The sequence below is a fragment of the Bufo gargarizans genome, chromosome 11 (assembly GCF_014858855.1).
Source record: "Bufo gargarizans isolate SCDJY-AF-19 chromosome 11, ASM1485885v1, whole genome shotgun sequence".
Taxonomy (NCBI): domain Eukaryota; kingdom Metazoa; phylum Chordata; class Amphibia; order Anura; family Bufonidae; genus Bufo; species Bufo gargarizans.
This window is the reverse complement of record NC_058090.1, coordinates 88,492,329-88,512,488: the sequence shown is the minus strand read 5'-3', so window position 1 is coordinate 88,512,488 and position 20,160 is coordinate 88,492,329. Positions and strand designations below refer to the sequence as shown.

The 20,160-nt window shown below is 45.0% G+C and overlaps 1 protein-coding gene and 1 long non-coding RNA gene across 2 annotated transcripts in view; one reads left to right on the top strand and one right to left on the bottom strand.

The window, feature by feature from the left end:
* Positions 1 to 10,800, top strand: part of FSIP1 (fibrous sheath interacting protein 1) — a 33,855-nt gene extending 23,055 nt beyond the window's left edge. Inside the window, exon 8 of the mRNA XM_044271365.1 lies at positions 9,592 to 10,800. Within this exon, the coding sequence (XP_044127300.1) occupies positions 9,592 to 9,780 (189 nt within the window). The 3' untranslated portion in view covers positions 9,781 to 10,800. The remainder of the gene's footprint in view (positions 1 to 9,591) is intronic.
* Positions 10,801 to 11,100: 300 nt separating this feature from the next.
* LOC122922056 lies at positions 11,101 to 18,218 on the bottom strand. Its single transcript, XR_006387080.1, has 3 exons — positions 18,091 to 18,218; positions 14,605 to 14,860; positions 11,101 to 14,072 (listed from the first exon to the last, which is right to left on the bottom strand). It is a non-coding gene; the product is annotated as an uncharacterized LOC122922056 (long non-coding RNA).
* Between the last annotated feature and the right edge of the window lie 1,942 nt (positions 18,219 to 20,160).

Sequence of the window (20,160 nt, the reverse complement as noted above, 5' to 3'; positions counted from 1 at the left end):
ACAAACTCCTAGGACACAACTCCCAAAATTTTTGGTCAACTCCGGTAACAAAATGGAGGAACAGATCACTTTGGTTGACGTGAATCAGGAAGTCAGGGGACACGCCGTGATGAGGATCCCTGCCATTGGTGGAAGCTAGTGTCCCTCTCCTTATTACGTGTGGCCAGAAGTAGGACAACAGCTCTGAAGCTGAGCTGCACTGCTCCTCTGATAGCAGGTCTCAGCTCTCTGATCACAGGGTAGACTTGCTATTGTGTCTTGGGCACCAAAAATTAATATATAAAATTAAATGTTTTTTTAAGCCAACAATGAGAAAAATGTAATGATAAAAAATTGCCCCTTTAAAGGTTCCCTGGAAGAACATGTCTGGATATGCTTTGAGGCCTCCATCTTAGATTCCATAAAAAACTGTGGAGAGAATATAACTTTTTTTTCTCCACTAAAAAAGTGGGATCCTGAATAGAAACTGAACGGACCCCATTATAGACAGTGGGATCTGTTGGCGTCGGTTGCTGAATCCGACGCTTCCTTTATTTTTATGCAGGTCAGGCCTGCCCGCCGCTGCTCATGTCATTTCTATGGGAATTACGGAGGTAGCTGACTGCTGTAGGACCGGCTGCTCCGTTCATTTCAGGGGGGTCTCATGACCAGTGGTACGACCCCCACCGACCTAATAGTTATCCCCTATCCTGTGGACAGGGTATAACTTAATCTAATCGGAATACCCCTTTAAACCATGACAACTCCAAAAAGACTAGAGTCTGAAATCCAAAGCTGGATCGGTACTGTATAGCGGTAAAAGCGGCTCATCGTGCCTTCCTTCAGGTCAGGTCAGGCTGTGGTATGAATAAGATTTTTCTAACTATAAGAAGCTTGGACTTGCCTGCCTGCTGAGTCCTAGCATGTGCTGTACATTACACGTGCATCTGATATAGCGTGTAGCGACTATCATTTACAGGCGGTATAATGAAGAACAGACTCTTTTGTGCGTTTCTTTAGGTTGGAAGTATTAGAGAGGATCAGGTATCACTGTTATGTGCTAGCAGCAAATGGCTATGGATTACACGGCAGCACAAGCTATAATACGTGCCCATCTATCTCAGGGGTAATGAGGAGGTCTTCACGGGGGGGTTTTCATGGGACTATATAAGATCTATGTATAGGAAGATGCTATAAATTTGACATACAATATACATAACACATATTTAGCGTGTCTATAAATCATGATATTATCTGAGCGTTAACAGTCACCAGGAGGCGTAGGCTGACCTTTGGGGAACCTACTGTAATATATTCAAGAGTTCCTTAAAGGGTCTTCTCCAATGCGTCCTCCTGCTGGACCTCTGAAATCAGTTGTGGGGAAACCATACGGTAAGTGTTCCCTCCCTATCCCTTCAGCACCTCCATGGAGGAAATTAAAAGCTATGGGCACCTTTGAGGGATGTTTTTTTTTTTTATTATGGGCCAAAATAATTTTTTTCAATTGGTTTGTATTAAAAATTTTCAACAGTTTTTACTCTACAGTCTGCATTCTGCTTCACAGTGACTACATCACAGAGCTGCTTTGACGGTTCAACCTGTAGCTCTTATCTCTGACCTCCTGACAGCTCATAAACACTGATCAGAATTTAGCTATCGTATGTTTATGGGCTGTTAGAAAAGTACAGATCGAGCTGTCGGAGCAGCTCTCCGATGTGTTCACTGAGCAGGGGGAAGCCATAGCCTGCAGGTGCACTGAGAAAGAAAAAACTGTTGAAATTTTTCAATAAAGACCAATTGAAAAAAAAAATGTTTTTAGGCTCAAAATGTGTAGAATTCAATAATTAAAGAAAATGCCCCAAAAGGTGTCCATAGCCTTCAAGCATTACTCAATGTCTGAGTCATACAGGACAGGACAGGGCTCTGGCCAAGAGATGAGGATCCTGAACAGAGGACCCCCCTCCCCCCATTTATTAACTCGTGTTTTTTTAAGGTCGAATGTACATAATAATGTCTGAAGTGTCATAGGGATAAGACTATGGATACAATATAGTAGAAAATGTCCCGTTATTATGATCACTTTCTACTTTTTCACATTCATGGCTCATGAATGAAGTCACGTGTGCTGAGCTGGCTCGGTGGGTATATAAGGTGGGTGATAGACACTCTGCTCACATATCCCTCATTACTGTCATGGGTAAAAGGGGCGATTTATCAGAGTTGCAAAAAGCGATGATTGTTGGCTAACGGGCCAAGGGCGGCACCACTGCCAATCAGCTGTTTGAGGAGAAGGCAGTGCTCGTACGAGCAACGCTTTCTCTGCTCTGTTTGCAATTGCAGTGATGAGCAGGTGTCATTACAAGTATGGCGTCCCCATTCACTTCTATGGGACGGCTCTGTAGTATTCACTAGAAGTGAATGGGGACCCCATACTTGTAAATACACTGCTCACCTGCGACGGAGAGCAGGTAAAAAGAGCAGAGAAAGCAGCGCTCGTACGAGCTCTGCTTCTCTTCAATCATCTGATCAGCAGGGGTAGCCGGGAGTCGGACCTCCGCCAATCTGATATTGATGACCTATCCTACTATCTCAGTAGTAAAAAGTAGGGAAGAGCAAATTTCATGTTCGTGTTGTGGTATTTACTGAATTGCGTTATGGATTCCGTTACCACGGACCATAACGCAATTCTATGACGGAATGCGTTTAGAGGCATTCCGTTATTCATTCTGCCATAATAGAAAAGTCTATGGCCTGCATAACGGATCCGTCCCGTTTCCGTTATGCAGGTAACATAAACCGGACGGATCCGTTATGCAGGCCATAGACTTCTATTATGACGGAATGCCTCTAAAGGCATTCCGTTATGCATTCCGTCAAAGAGTTGCGTTATGGTCCGTGGTAACGGAATCCATAACGCAATTCAGTAAATACCACAACACGAATCCGCACACAAACTTCAAAATATGAAATTCGCTCATCCCTAGTAAAAAGCGGACAACCCCTTTAACTCGGAGGTTAGGACAATATGACATGTCTGACATTGGTTGGAAGAGCATGACCAAGACTTTCATGTACTACTCTGACTCCTTAAGACTGGAACCCAATAACGCATCTGTGGGACCACCTCGATGGTCATGTTCGCTCTATGGATCCCCCCACGCCCCCTCTACCAGTTGTGGGATGCACTGCAGTCAGCATGGCTCCATATACCTGTGACCACCTACCAGGACCTTATTGGTCACTTCCAGCCTGTCTAACAGAGGTTATGCTGGATATTAGCTGGTGCTCTTAGTAATGTGACTCAACTGTGCATATCCACTGAGAAGAATTCGATAAAGTATTTGAAGACATTATTGGATAATTAACTGAAGCGTAACAATCAATGCCAGGCAGCTGCTGCCAAGCCAAAAAGGATTATAGGTTGTGTTTTAAAAATGAGACTAGATGCCAACGTTGAGAACATACTCTATACCCATCGCTAGTCAGACCATAGATATAATATGGTGCAAAGTTTTGGGCGCCTGGGGTCAGAAGAGGACACCAAAAATAATGACATGAACTGCCGCACCAATGTAGAGCGATAAATAGCAATATTGGGGTTGTTGATTTTGGGCAGAAGATGACTTAGTGCCGCCCTAATAGTTATGTTTTAATAGATGAAATCTCCAAAATGAATATAACAACCTTTCGCGGGAAGGAAGGAAGGAGGGGGGGGGGGGTAATTGTCTTTTTCTGGATCAACAGAGCAAGAGGTTCAGCTTGATGGACTGTGTGACCGTGAAAGATCCGCTTTTAGAGTTGTACGGAATTGTAATATGGGACCCACAGACAGGCGATGTACATGTCCAGGTTCTCTGACTGTAGTATCTAGAGATCACCCTTCACTGTGGTGGACAATTCCCACCAGTAGAAGATCAGCGGTGATATCACTCTGCAGGAGAAGAATGTCTGTGTATTCCTTCCTCCCGGCCTGAATAGAGGTATTCAGCTCGGCTGGAGAATGGACTGAACGTGATACATCTCCTGGCTTCAGGTACGGGGAGACGTGGGAGGAGGCCTGTCTATTTTTCCTAGTCTCGGGGCTGAATAGGATCATTCAGTCATATACACAGCCGTTTCTTCTCTGAGCGTAGTGGAGCCTTAGTCCGTGTGCTTCTGGGGGCGTCACTTTAAAAGCTCCTTTCCATTACAGGTGTGAAGGGGTAGGAATTAGAAAGCACCATCATTGAACGCACCTCCTGGGGGATTTGAGGCCCTGCTGCATTGTTTGCATTTAGGCCCAGAAGCATCAGGCTAAGCTACAGACATGCATACATACATGAGACGAGCGGTGCATAGTTCCTGCTTCCGCTGATCTTTTCCCTGCAGAAGCCATGCAGGAGGCAAGTACTGTAATGATTGTGGCTGGAGTAGTGGGGGGGCACTTTGGAGGCATTCCTTGAGAGTGGGGTTGCACTGCCACTGGTACTTACTTGGGCATTGTGGGTCTGCTGTGGCTGACATTGCAGGGGAGGTGGAAACGTCGCAATTTTAGGTGAATAAACCAGCATGAATTGAAGACCGGCGAGTGCTGCAGTGTTACTTTTGATTTATTCTAGCACTATATGGGGAGCACCCTGTGTCTAGCACTATATGGGGCACACTGTGGCTAGCACTATATGGGGCACACTGTGGCTAGTTCTATATGGGGCACACTGTGGCTAGCACTATATGGGGCACACTGTGGCTAGTTCTATATGGGGCACACTGTGGCTAGCACTATATGGGGCACACTGTGGCTAGTTCTATATGGGGCACACTGTGGCTAGCACTATATGGGGGCACACTGTGGCTAACACTATATGGGCACACACTGTGGCTAGCACTATATGGGGGCACACTGTGGCTAGCACTATATGGGGGCACACTGTGGCTAACACTATATGGAGGCACTCTGTGTCTAGCACTATATGGGGGCACACTGTGGCTAGCTCTATATGGGGCACACTGTGGCTAGCACTATATGGGGCACACTGTGGCTAACACTATATGGGGGCACACTGTGGCTAGCACTATATGGGGGCACACTGTGGCTAGCACTATATGGGGAGCACCCTGTGGCTAACACTATATGGAGCACACTGTGGCTAGCACTATATGGGGGCACACTGTGGCTAACACTATATGGGGCACACTGTGGCTAGCACTATATGAGGGCACCCTGTGGCTTGCACTATATGGGGGCATACTGTGGCTAGCTCTATATGGGGCACCCTGTGGCTAGCACTATATGGGGGCACACTGTGGCTAACACTATATGGGGCACACTGTGGCTAACACTATATGGGGCACACTGTGGCTAGCACTATATGGGGCACACTGTGGCTAACACTATATGGGGCACACTGTGGCTAGCACTATATGGGGCACACTGTGGCTAGCACTATATGGGGCACACTGTGGCTAGCACTATATGAGGGCACCCTGTGGCTAACACTATATGGGGGCACCCTGTGACTAACACTATATGGGGGCACACTGTGGCTAGCTCTATATGGGGCACACTGTGGCTACCACTATATGGAGGCACCCTATGGCTAGCTCTATATGGGGCACACTGTGGCTAGCACTATATGGGGGCACCCTGTGGCTAACACTATATGGGGCACACTGTGGCTAGCTCTATATGGGGCACACTGTGGCTAGCACTATATAGGGGCACCCTGTGGCTAACACTATATGGGGCACACTGTGGCTAGCACTATATGGGGGCACACTGTGGCTTGCACTATATGGGGGCACCCTGTGGCTAGCTCTATATGGGGCACCCTGTGGCTAGCACTATATGGGGGCACCCTGTGGCTAACACTATATGGGGGCACACTGTGGCTAGCACTATATGGGGGCACACTGTGGCTAACACTATATGGGGGCACACTGTGGCTAACACTATATGGGGGCACACTGTGGCTAGCACTATATAGAGACACACTGTGGCTAACACTATATGGGGCACACTGTGGCTAGCACTATATGGGGGCATACTGTGGCTAGCACTATATGGGGGCACACTGTGGCTTGCACTATATGGGGGGCACCCTGTGGCTAGCACTATCTGTGGCACCCTGTGGCTAGCACTATATGGGGGCACACAGTGGCTAGCACTATATGAGGGCACCCTGTGGCTAACACTATATGGGGGCACCCTGTGGCTAACACTATATGGAGGCACCCTGTGGCTAGCTCTATATGGGGCACACTGTGGCTAACACTATATGGGGGCACCCTGTGGCTAACACTATATGGAGGCACACTGTGGCTAGCACTATATGGGGGCACACTGTGGCTAACACTATATGGAGACACACTGTGGCTAACACTATATGGGGCACACTGTGGCTAACACTATATGGGGCACACTGTGGCTAACACTATATGGGGCACACTGTGGCTAGCACTATATGGGGGCACACTGTGGCTTGCACTATATGGGGGGTACCCTGTGGCTAGCACTATATGTGGCACCCTGTGGCTAGCACTATATGGGGGCACACAGTGGCTTGCACTATATGGGGGCACACTGTGGCTTGCACTATATGGGGGGTACCCTGTGGCTAGCACTATATGTGGCACCCTGTGGCTAGCACTATATGGGCACACACTGTGGCTCGCATTATATGGGGGCACCCTGTGGCTAGCACTATATGGGGCACACTGTGGCTACCACTATATGGTGCACACTGTGGCTCGCATCATATAGGGGGCGTACTGTGGCTCGCATTATATGGGGGGCGCACTGTGGCTAGCACTATATGTCGGCACACTTTGCCAGTACTCAATCATCTTGAGTAATAAGTGGTTCTTCATCAGCTCCTCCTTCTACTCCTCATACTATTAGATGGAGATGACTATAGATATTATTGTACTTTATAGTATATGGGGAGGGGGGGGGGGGTTTATTATCTTTATCTTCTCCTATTATCCAGCGGTTTCTTGATGCCATCTCCTACACAGAGAATCTGGGAAAGGGGATAACATCTGAGGTTCCTCTGGGTGCAGCTACCATATGATGAATGACTTTCCATGAAGAAGCTGCACATTAGCCAACCATTCAGGTCCTATCCGTTCCCAGTCCCAGAAGATACCGGCTACTAATGGCCGCCAGTAAGACGTATCACCCTGCTTTCCACAGACCATGAAGAGCATGTAAAGTGACATTGTGGTGGAGACGTCCCTTCTCCCTCACTTCAGCTCTTAGTCCCATCTGTCCTGGACACCTGCATGCTGGCCAAGTGTGCATGTGTTCTTATTAGGGTTGAGGGGAATAATCCCCTGCTCCATCACGGGTTAGGGCAGGTGAAATGATCCTTCCAGAGGGTTCACTTACTGTTTACTGCAGCTGGTAATAGACATTGGCCCTTTGCCTCCTGGGATGAATCCTGTGCTACGTGTACCCGGGGCCACCATGCCTTTAATAGGGACAGTCCTGACAGTGTGCTCATGCTGTGCTTCTTATAGGCAGCGCAGGGTATGATCATAGCCTTGGGGTACTTGGTTCATGTATGTGACCAGGGGGTACTAGGCTTAGGAACATTGAGAAACACTACATAGATATCTCATCACCTAAAGGCTCGCCTCTCATTGCTGGTTCATGTCAACATTCACTTCCTGGAGCCTCCTAGTACTGAGTGGAATGGTGGCTCAGTGGTCAGCACTGGTGTCTTTCAGTAGTGAGGCTGTGGGTTCGAGACCAACCTATGCTGTTATCTGATGGAGGTTCTGGTGTTCTCCTGAAAGGTGCAGCTGGGTTATATAAGATGAATGAAAGGATACTTTGTGCTATTCAAATATAATTAATGGAGGTCTCCTGTAGTGGAGACCAAGAAGCAGATTTTTTTTTAAAAACCTAAGTCCAAACTTCTTATTTTGCCTTACCTCTATCATCTCTCACAACCAACCTCCAAACATATTTCCTTTCCCCACCAATTATCAAACAGCACACACTCTCCAAGCAATTCTCACCCTTGGTCAGATTCGAACCAACAACCTCACAAACTTTAGGACACCAGCACCAGCACCAACCACTGGAGCCACCACACTGCCCAACACATGAAACCATTCGGAGGTGAGCAATGACATGAACCAGCAATGGCAGAAGGCTGCATTTTGTTATACTATTTTCTTCACCCCATAGAGTTTGCAAAAATGCACCAATGTGGTGGATCAGTGGATAGCACTGGGGTCTTTCAGTGCTGGGATCCTTGGTTCAAATCCAATTTTTTTTTGCACAACCATAGTCACCACTCACAGTCAAGTGTAAGAAAAAACTCAGGGAGAACCCACAATCTCCAGATAGGTGAGATTCAAGCCAAGTCCTGACAGTGTGCTCATGCTGTGCTTCTTATAGGCAGTGCAGGGTATGATCATAGCCTTGGGGTACTTAGGTCATGTATGTGACCAGGGGGTACTAGGCTTAGGAACATTGAGAAACACTGGAACTACATAGACATCTCATCACTTGAAGGCTCTCCTCTCATTGCTGGTTCATGTCATCATTCACCATAATCATTTAAGTACAATTAATGGAGGTCTCCTGTAGTGGAGACCAAGAAACATAACAATCAATGTATAATTTTTAAAAACCTAAGTCCAGACTTCTTATTTACATCCTTTATCATCACTCACAACCAACCCACCTCTAATTATCAGACAGCACAAACTCTCCATGCAGCTCTCACCCTTGGTCAGATTTGAACCAAGAACCTTACTGCTTTAAGACACCAGCACCAACCACTGGAGCCACCACACTACCCAACACCTGAAACCATTCAGAGGTGAGTGATAACATGAACCAGCAATGGCAGAAGGCTGCATTCCGTTATAATATTTCCATCACTCCATAGAGTTTTAAAAATTTCCCCTCTGTGTTGGATCAGTGGATAGCACTGGGGTCTTGGTCAGAGTTGAACCAAGGACCTCACTGCTGTAAGACACCACTACTAACCATTGGACCCATCACAATAGCCAACATGAAAAACTACTAGGACAGTGATGGCTAACCTCCGGCACTCCAGCTGTGGTAAAACTACAACTCCCAAGATGTACACTTGCTTGGCTGTTCTCAGAACCCCATAGAAATGAATGGAGCATGCTGGGAGTCGTAGATTCACTACAGCTGGGGTGCCGGAGGTTAGACATAACTGTTCTGGATGGTGAGCATATTTCCATCACCCCAGTTTTCAAAAATGCTCTCCACATAGGGAGACCACAATTCTACTTCCACAGCACAAAGAAAACCTTCACTCTTCAATTCTAGGTCTCACCACCTAGCTGCATCTTTCTGGAGAACCCATAAAACCCCATCAGACAACAGTCTTGGTTGGATTTGAACCCAGAACCACAGTACTGCAAGGCACAAAAGCTAACCGCTGTGCCACCATTCAGTTCATTGGTAGACATGGGATCATTATAAACATGATAAACATGGGTTTGCATTTTTGCATGTCACCAATGGTCTATGTTACGTGTGAACATGGCTGCCTTAGCTTACATACATCTGCTTCTCTAGCATGAGAAGTATCAATGATGCTGAAGTGACTCATCAAACATATCTCCACTTCGCCTCCTTTTCAGGACATTTCAGCGGTCAAGTTTGGAAACCTAGAGACTGCACCAGGGGAGAAAGTTTTACGTTACACAAAGGAGTTGCGAGAACAGAAGACACGTCTGAAAGAAATAGACCAGCGACTTGAAGACATTCAACGAAGTAGCAGCACTGGCTTCAGCTCGCTGCCGTGTGACTCATCTGTACATATTTTATAGTGTTAACACGCGCCTTATCCTCCACACAATGTCTCTGTGTTTTTCCAAGCAGTGGGCGACATGATGTACAAACGAGAAGAAGACAGAATGTGCTAATTATTACCAGACCGGCTCCTTGATGGCCCATACATGTAGCTGATGGAGGAGAAGGGCAAAGATTCCAGCACATACCAAGGGACTGAACCGATCAGTGGAGCATTTATAATTCTGTACAATTGTTTGAAATTGAATTGTCATGAAATTTCAATAATCTGGCACAAGCCTAGTATATGAACCAGAAGGTGCCAAACGCCGAAGAAATAACCACGTTTAATATAGAGGGGGTCCCTGGTCCAGGAGTCTAGAGCAGCCGCAAAGAGCATCTCCCATCGTGGAGTACCAAGCACATCCATGGACCACTCTTTGTTTTCAGTGGACGGTATGTAATGCTTCCTCTGCCCTGTGGTGGCGCTGCCATGAAACTGAACACTTGCTGCTGGGTTCCTCCAGGGACACTCAACATATTATTAGATCCCATCTATCTAAAAAAAAAAGGGACTACTTTAAGACAACCCCTTTAATGTTTTTTTTTTTTTGCAAACTCCCTCTTGGGCAGACCTGCAAAAAGAAGCATTCTTACCTGCTTCCCGGTGCTGGCTCCTTTTCTCCCCAGCCTCAGATGCTCTCCTGCGCTCCCAGGATGTAAGCTTCTGTGTTGATGCCGATCACGTGACACAAGGGAAGCAGTTCGCCACCGCCAATGATTGGCTGCAGCAACGTCAAAACAGAAATTTCTGTCCTGGCAACTGAGCGGGGAAGCCAAAGCTAGGAAGAGAAGAAGCCATGAGCCAACGCCAGGAAGCAGGTCTTCCCAAGGGGTGGGGTTCAAAACACTCCCTCCGCAAAGGTTCACAAGCCCTTTGAAAAAGGCCATCACCTTTCCTGACATGTCTGTTTTAGAAACGACTTGCATCCTCCTTTAATAACTATTCTGGAGCATCTATTCCTCTCTTATTCGTGCAAGAGTTTATGAATGAATTAATAGTAGTTTACAATGAAGGTCCAGCTGGGTGTTAACAGCTGGGGCGGTGTCCCTGCACTGTCTGTCACTATCCAATCAGTGCTGCCAGTGTCAGACTGTGCAGGGACATACCCCCAGTTGGTAACACCCATCTGCTAGTAATTTATAACTTTTGGCAGGAATGATAGAGGAATGGCACACCACAGAGTCATAAGAATAGATGCTCCAGAAGTTTTATTACATGTGGAATTCAAGTAGTTACTAAAATAAATAAGTAGAGGCAAAGCAAGGTTCCCTTACAAGGGGACCCGTCACCTCTCCTGACATAACTCCAACCACCATGTTATGCAGCTTGTTAGCATTAACTGTCTGATACTAAATAACATTATATTCACATGCAAACTGTATACATATTACCTTCTACTTGTCAACTGGGTGGTGCTAGGCCCAAGAATCGTCACACAGTCCAGGCTGCAATCACACCCATTGTGGTTTCACTGAAGACCCAAAGAGGCTCCAACCTGACCAGAATCTCTACTAAAATCTCCACCTATTTGTCCCACTCCTTCTGGCACATGTACAGCGAGGCCGGGTGTACTTGCTCAGCTTGCAGCAGAAGACAGAGAGATGGAGATCCGTCAGAGATCTTGCTGAGGTTGGAGCCTCTTTGATCCAGTACCATAGGTCTACCATACCATAGGTCTACCCTACCATAGGTCTAGGCACTGTTCTGGTTGCCACCACTTTCATGTTCTTTTTGAAGAGAGACAATGGGTTTGCTTTGTCCATCCATATAAGTCACCCTCCCTAACTGTTCTTGTGGTTTCATCAACCAGAAGTATCACACATGGTAGGTGGCCTCTATTGCTCAGTCAACCACAATGGATTATGTGGTGTGAGGCTGGTTATGAGCAATGATTCAGAGGTTGAATAAAATAGTTGCAGGTTAGTTCTGGAGCCACAATATTTGCTTTATGAATTCACAGTCCCATGAAGGATCTACAGCTGACATGATGTAATCTACGGGTCTCATGGTAGCTAGATCAAGCCCATTCTCAAAGTTACCTCCTTGGATATATGGGGTAATCATGGCTTTTTCATCCTCTAAAGGTCCTTTTTAGGTTGAAAGATGATATGAAAATTAGGGGGCCGTATTATGTCCACATCTATCTATGTATGTTATAGTGTAGTGTGATTATAGGTTATAACGTTACATGAAGATCAGCCTAATATTATTTGCAATGCTCGGTATATTTTCCTGTATTCTGCATATTTTTTAGATCATAGGGTACATTTCATAAGAACAAATAAATTGAGGTCTATGGGCTGAACCTCCACTGTTTCCCAAGAGAAGGGGGCTTAACCCATTTGGATGCAACTTATAATTTCACTCAGTGACATCACCAACATCAAGGTGAAAGATTCAGGTAGACTTGAATTTTATAGGGGTTGTCCACTCAATATCGGATCAACAGAAGTCCGGCACCTCACACCCCTGCCAATCCACTTTTCTGTATTAGCTCTGGTGCTGGAAGTTGGCACCGGTACTAGACATCGCTGTCCATTGTGTAATGGGCGGAGCTGGTTATCGCCACGCCCCTTGAAGTGAATCGGAGCAGAGCTGTTTAATCCCAGCATCGGAGCTACTCTGGATCAACAGGGTGAGGGGTGTCGGCCCCTTTGCGATTAGATATTGATGGTCTACCCTGAGGATAGTCCATCAATAGTAAAGGAACATGTAACAAGTGCAAACATTCCATAGCGGTAGCATAGCTAGAACTTTCATTCATGTTAGCGCCATGCTGGCAAGTGTCCGCTGGGTTTTGCCAAATTACAGTAGTACCAACTCCACCCCTTTCAATGTGACTGGCAGGTATCCTTAGTTTTTGTAAGTTCCATTGAAATCACTGGCCTGCAATATGGACAATCACAATACATTAGTAAGTGCCTTGTATTAACTTTCTCTACATGATAAATGCCAACCCCTTTGACTCTGATCCTATATAGCAGGGGGCAGCAACCTTTGGCACTCCAGCTGCTGTGAAACTACAACTCCCAGCATGCACATTTTCTTGGCTGTTCTAGTAACTCCTATAGAAGTGAAAGGAGGATTCTGGGAGTTGCAGTTTCAGAACAGCTGGAGCGCCGGAGGTTGCTGATCCCTGCTATATAGAGGATTTTGAACAGTGTCTCATCTATACCTAGTAAGAACAGAAATGATTAATGAGTCTTATGATAATAATGTTGTCGTACGTAGTTGTATCAATGAACAAATAAATATGTTTGAACCGTTCGCATAGCTGTATGAGTAAGCGGAAGCTCCCTGGAACGCCTTCAGAGCAGCGCTTCATTTGGCTGTATATAGGATAATGGTGTGGGAAATACTCATACTAAAAAATGACTTCAGATAGCAAAAAGCCAAAAACCATATCACCAGACGATGTTACATCATCTACATGAATGGAAACATCTGCTCTAAGGCAATCAGACGAGGAGGTCCAATTCTCTATAGGCCGTGTGTGGAGTTCGAAGAAACGATGATTGTAATAATTCCGGCCCTAAAGTTGGCAGATGGAAATCTCTGAAGGTTTCTCAAGAGAATAAAACTGTCTAAAAAAGTAAAATGTAGCTTAAAAATGCTGGAAAATAAGTCTTAGATTTATTTCTGTTATTATTTTGTAATATTATTTTTTAATGTATTTATGAACGTATTTCTCACTCTCTCCGAAACAAATTGTGGGCGACAACCACTAGTGGCCGCCAATACAAATCTGAATTGTTTTAGATCAACTCTCCATTTATTTTAACAACTATTGCTCTGCTTGTGTGTCAGTCTCTACTGTATGTATGGCATTCTATTCATGAACCCAGAAAAACACAATACACAGTTCTTTAGGAGAGCATTTGAAATGTGGATGTGGTGCTGAGACTTGTGGGCAAACAAACAAAAACTGGAAATGAAATGGTGAAACAAATACAAATGTTAAGAAATGCTGTAATCTATGGGGGTGGGTCCATATGAATTTGCTCGAGAAAAGTGTCATCGACAGTTAATATTTTGAGAGTCGTATTGATTTACATAGTCACTCCGATCCTCAGGTGTCCGGACAAACAATGTGATACATATCATAGAGGCAGGCAAGGCTTCTTCAATGGGACCCATGAAGGAATGGGGCACAAGTCAGGTTTTGGCATCCATCCACAGGTAGTGTGAAGCTTTACAAGATTTCTTCTCCTCAGGGATCTCACGCAAATAGGGGAAAGCAGTCCAAGGCTACAAGTCTCCTGTGATCTGCAAGAGATGGTTAGGAGGTCAACGTGTAGCAACAGGGGCACCATTTTGTTCATCCTATGGAGCCCATTCAACTATATCTGCCAAACCGCCATTTTCAGCAGGACTAGCCCACAATCTTATCTGTATGGGGACACACGGATTGGGCTGTTGGATTTCATCGTGCCTGATTCCTTTGATCTGGAGGAAATAAGCATCCAGATATGTTTGACAGGCCTCTACCCATTCAGAACATATGCACACTTATTCAAACTTGCATGTATGGGGGGGATCAGATGAAATCTATTAACTTTTGAAGAACCAGCATCACTTTAGACTCCGGTCTTAGACCTATAGGAAACCAGAAGGCATAACTTCTGGGCAGTTGCCCCATGGTGTCCTCCTCAAGTGGTGCTCTTCAGAGTCAACTAGAGGAACACTTCTGGTGAATAGATGGAAGCAATCTTATATTTACCTGGTAGTGTAGTTTACGTGACTACCTATGGAACTAAGATTTTGGACAAAGACAAAGTGATCACTGTGGCTACAATACCTTCTCTTTGGGCTCAGATGGAAGCCGTTCATCTCAGAAGAGGACTTGAGGACACATGTTGCTGAGGGACTTCTAGCTGTTTGGTTTATTGTCTCATTCCTGCTTTGATCTCCCCTTTGATGCTTCTTCCATACTGACTTTGTTGATATGGGACATTCTCCGCTTTCCCCTATCACTGTTCCTTCATTTACGTTGGTCAGATATTTTTTATATTTTGACAGAGATTGATGGGTAAATGTGTCTAGTCTGTGTTCAACTGTCAAGAAAAATGAAGTTACATGGATTTAAGCATACCAATGTAGACAGCCCAAGGCAGCAAGTTCTAGTACAAGTAGCAGGACCATAACTTTTCTTCACATGTTCAAATCAACTCAACTTGTATACAATCTTCTCACCTTAGCTGGTTCCTCTGTTCATTATAACTCCATTAAAATCCTTACTGGGGCCATGGTGTAAAGTGGTCATACACATTCGATCCTTTGGCCAACAGCTGTCTCTCCTAACTCCCTCCTGGCTTTCCCATACACATGCACATTCAGTTAGGCTGAGCATGTGAAAAAAATCACTTTGTCCTATCCTTCTCTCCCTTAAAATCATCTGTTGGGAGCTCCTCATACACATAAGACTGTCGGCCAAACCTACCATTCTTGGTGGGTTCAGCCGACAAATCACTAATGTGTATGGGGGCCTTTAGGTTTAGTGGTAGATAGTGGATACATCTGCTCATGTCTTAAAGGAAGCAGAACAAGGGTATGTGCACATGGCAGAATTTACCTTTAGAAAAATTTGCCTTGAGATACATGGCAGAAAGGCTGACCCTCACATTTCTGCAGCAGTTTGCAGTGACTTCCATGGGTACCATCCACATGTGGACCCATGGCAAAGTGTCATGAAAAAGAAAGATTCCATAAACTATGGCATGGATTTCCCATCAACAACAGGAAGCAGATTTCTGTGTGGAGTACGCAATAAAGTCTGTTTGGAAAATCCTTTAACAATCAACATTCTGACCAAGAAAATTCACAAGTCCTGTCCACTTCTTTCTTTCTTCCTATTTTGTGTTGGTATTAAAACCCCAAAATTACAGAATGGTTGCCAGTGACTGTCCCCGGGTGTCTAGAAGAACAGTTCTGAAGCGCAAACTGCAGCTCTATCGAGGGAAATATTGTACAAACTAAGAGAACAACACCCATCATGCGGAATTGAAACATGTTGCTCTCCCTTGGAGTTGGAGACTTGCAACAACTTTTATTTGAGACCATTTGAGCCACATCATATGGTTGGTGGTGCCACCTCAAAATCTACAATGCTTCCAAAGTCTGCTAGTGTTGAGCGAACTTGTGTTTTAAGTTCGGCGTCTAAAGTTCGGGTTATCGAAGAATCGGCGTTATGGATTCCGCTACAATGGACCATAACGGAATTTAGAATCCATAACGCGATTCTTCGATAACCCGAACCCGAACTTTAGACGCCGGACTTAAAACACAAGTTCGCTCAACACTATTTGTAACTTTTGTCAAGCTGACACTACAGCTAACCTACAGGTTCTGATGAAGGCAGTAGTTCAGGCAGCAGCAGAGTATAAATCCAGACCTAAATTATTTGGGTATTTAAGTGGAACCAACTCAATTATTAGGCAATACCCCCGTTTTTGGCTAACCTTCTGTTTCATGAAGTCATACTGTATTTTGTTATAATTTAAACCTGATGTGTGACGTAAACTGTAGCCTGTAGCCAAAAGTCTTATTCTGCATCTCAGAGCCGAAGCATAGGGGTATGTGAATTATGAAACTGACTATAATAGATAGTTATTTCCTTAAAGGGCATCTGTCAGGAGTTTTGTACCTATGAAACTGACTGACCTGTTGCTTGTGCACTTGGCAGCTGAAGGCATCTGTGTTGGTCCCATGTTCATATGTGCCCGCATTACTGAGAAAAGTGATGTTTTAATATATGCAAATGAGCCTCTAGGAGCAACGGGGGCGTTAACGTTACACCTAGAGACTCTGCTCTCTCTACAACTGCTGTGACCTTTCCAACTTCATTGACAGGGCTAGGAAGTGAAAATTTCACTTCCCAGATAGAAATGCCAGATTGCTGCAAAACTCGGCATGCAGTTATGTGTCAGGCAGATATGTAAATAATCAGAGGTGTGATCTGATTAGACCCTGGGTCTCAGAGGCTACTTTTGGTTAGTGTACCTCTTGGAAAGAGATCATTGACTGCTAGACATGCCTCTAAGATGCATTTGAAGACATATTGCCTAGTTGACAGACATTGAGAGGGGACGCATCATTGGACTGAGAGAAGCAGGATGGTTGTTTGATTTAGTTGTTGGGAGGTGTTGGGGGCAGTGGTTAAGTTAGAGTATGCACTCATGGAAAACAGGCTTTGGATGGCCCAGACAGACCACTAGTATAGGGGATCGTGTGATCCACTGATAAGCACGAGCAGCTCCCACAGTTTCATTGTTCACTATCCAGACACAGGAGGCACCTTGATTATATACCTCTGTGTCTGCCTGGAGGCGCTTAGCAGAAGGAAATTGATGGATTACATGTCCTGCTGTTGACAGCTACTGTCTCCTTTGTTTTCAGTGGTGTCTTGAATGAAAAACCTGGACAGTTACAGACTGGAACCATATGATTGTTAGCAATGAATCCAGGTTCTGTTTGGGATTCCTTGATGGAGACCTCTTCATGAGCACTTCAATCTTGCCCCAACTGCTGGTATGATGATCTGGGGAGCCATCACATAGAGCAGTGGGTCACCTCTAGTGGTGAGAAGAGGGACCCTAACAGCTCAGTGATATTTTGGGACATCCTGCAGCCACATGTGTTCCTCTCATGGCAGGGCTTCCAACTGGCATTGTTCACCAGGATAATGCTCACCAGCATACCACAAGAGTTTCCCAGGACTACTGTATCTCTGCCAGATTAGAACCCTTCCTGGCCCTGCCCATTCACCAGATTTATCACCAACCAAGCATGTGTGGGAACAGCTGGGACGTTAGCTTCAGCAACCTACGAATGTGCATGTAGCTTTCATGACCTACACTTATACCAATGTAAGCTATATGTACGAGAGTATTAAATTATTGTATCATCATTTGCAGAAGCCCAGAAGAACAAAAAACCACCAACATGCACCACTACCATAAAGACATCCCCTATAGTCATCACCAAAACAACTACCACCTATAACCAGTACCAGCCACAATCACCAATATGACCAACAACTAACCAATAAGCATATTCAGTACCAACTAGCAGCAAAATCAGTAACAAATAAGTACCGCAACCAACAGAGCTTACCACCAACAACCACCAACTGCATGACACCGGTCACCATCAATAACCAGCAACACAAACAAGCAACACAATAAGAGCGATATCAACAGTTTTACCGTATTTTTTAAGCTCTAGTAAAATTGGACACCCAATGTTTGTTCCTATAAGGTTATTTTCTGTATTATTACTTTTATACCTTTACCAGAGCATTGTGTTTTCCGTCACGCAAGCCTCTGCCCTGACCATTGGGGCTTTGATGGATGTCTGGATGCCGCAGTCCAGATGATGACTTGTCTTGAATGTCTCTTTGTGTTACTTTATGATCATGTAGCAAAATTGATATTTCGCTGTGCGAACAGCTCTGTCATCATTTACTTTTACACGTTTCGAGCCCTACAGCTGCCACGAGGACTTCATATTGCGTTGTGCAAATATTAGCTAGTGTACCTTGCTTTTGTCCCGTTTCTTTTGGAACCACGCCAGGAATAATGTAGCTAAATTGTATCTTGTAGTGTTGATAGACATGGGCTCCTCTTGACAGGTTTGCTCATTCTCACACTGCCCGGATTACCGCATTCATCAGGTCGATTGCCGACATTACCACCTGTTGATGTACACCTCTCAGCTTCAAACGACTTTTCTAGATTTTCCACGGTATTCAGAAGAGGAAAAGGTGACCTGTTTACAGCTGTTTGTAAAAATTCATACTTAAAGAGCACCTGTTAGTAGGATCATACTATTAAACCAAGTGTACTGCCAGGTAGGGTTGATCCTGCTGATTAAAATACCTGGATGGTTAAAATCTGTTGTGTCGTTCCAGAGAAAACTAATTTTAATTTCTGGATGGTTAAAATCTGTTGTGTCATTCCAGAGAAAACTAATTTTAATTTCATATGCAAACTCGGGCATAAATACGCTGAGGGCGGAGCCTAGCTCCTTAGTGCACCTCAGTTCCTCTGCTTTCCTGCATTTGCCACGCCCCCTCCCCGCCCCTCAGTGCACTGAAGCCATAACCGGCATATGGAATGAAACTCTGTTTTCTTTGGAACGGCGCAATGGATTTTCGCCATCCAGGTATCATTTTAATCAGCAGGATCAACGCTAATAGGCAGTATGTCTGGGTTAATAGGATTGATCCTGATGACAAGTGCTCTTTGAAGCATTTTAATATATACTGAATACTACTCAAAGTGAGTCCATTTATAACCAAAGGAAAAAATGAAGGGTAGAAAAAAAGGATTTGCAAAAGATGTAGCTTTGGTACACATGGCAAAGGGCACCCTCCATAACAATGCCCCATACTATTTGTAGGCAGAAGTACGACTACAGCACTCATCCAAAGGGCTTACGTGGGTGCACGTCCCAGGTTGATCTCTTCCACCCCAGGGATCTATATAAATACTTAAATTTGGTTTGAGACAGCACACCGGATGGTCTTCAAGAAAAATGTATACTTTTCAACATGAGTGGTACATGTTATAGCAACATTTAGGGTCCAAATTGGTGCCTTTCATCAGGCTGTATAAGACCAATGTCGGATTTCACGGCGTGGTACATGTTATACAGCCTGATGAAGGGCACCAATTTGGGCCCGAAACGTTGCTATAACATGTACCACGCCGTGAAATCCGACATTGCTCTTATACAGCCTGATGAAGGGCACCAATTTGGGCCCGAAACGTTGCTATAAGACCAATGTCGGATTTCACGGCGTGGTACATGTTATAGCAACGTTTCGGGCCCAAATTGGTGCCCTTCATCAGGCTGTATAAGACCAATGTAGGATTTCACGGCGTGGTACATGTTATACAGCCTGATGAAGGGCACCAATTTGGGCCTGAAACGTTGCTATAACATGTACCACGCCGTGAAATCCGACATTGGTCTTATACAGCCTGATGAAGGGAACCAATTTGGGCCCGAAACGTTGCTATAAGACCAATGTCGGATTTCACGGCGTGGTACATGTTATAGCAACGTTTCGGGCCCAAATTGGTGCCCTTCATCAGGCTGTATAAGACCAATGTAGGATTTCACGGCGTGGTACATGTTTTACAGCCTGATGAAGGGCACCAATTTGGGCCCGAAACGTTGCTATAACATGTACCACTGATGTTGAAATATCAATAAAAGTATAAATTTTTCTTGAAGCTCATCCGGTGTACTGTCTCAAACCAAATTTAAGTAATGCCCCATACTATTAGCCTCTGAATCTCTAAAAAAAAAAACTGATGACAACCGTATGACGTCCGTGTTGCATCCATTT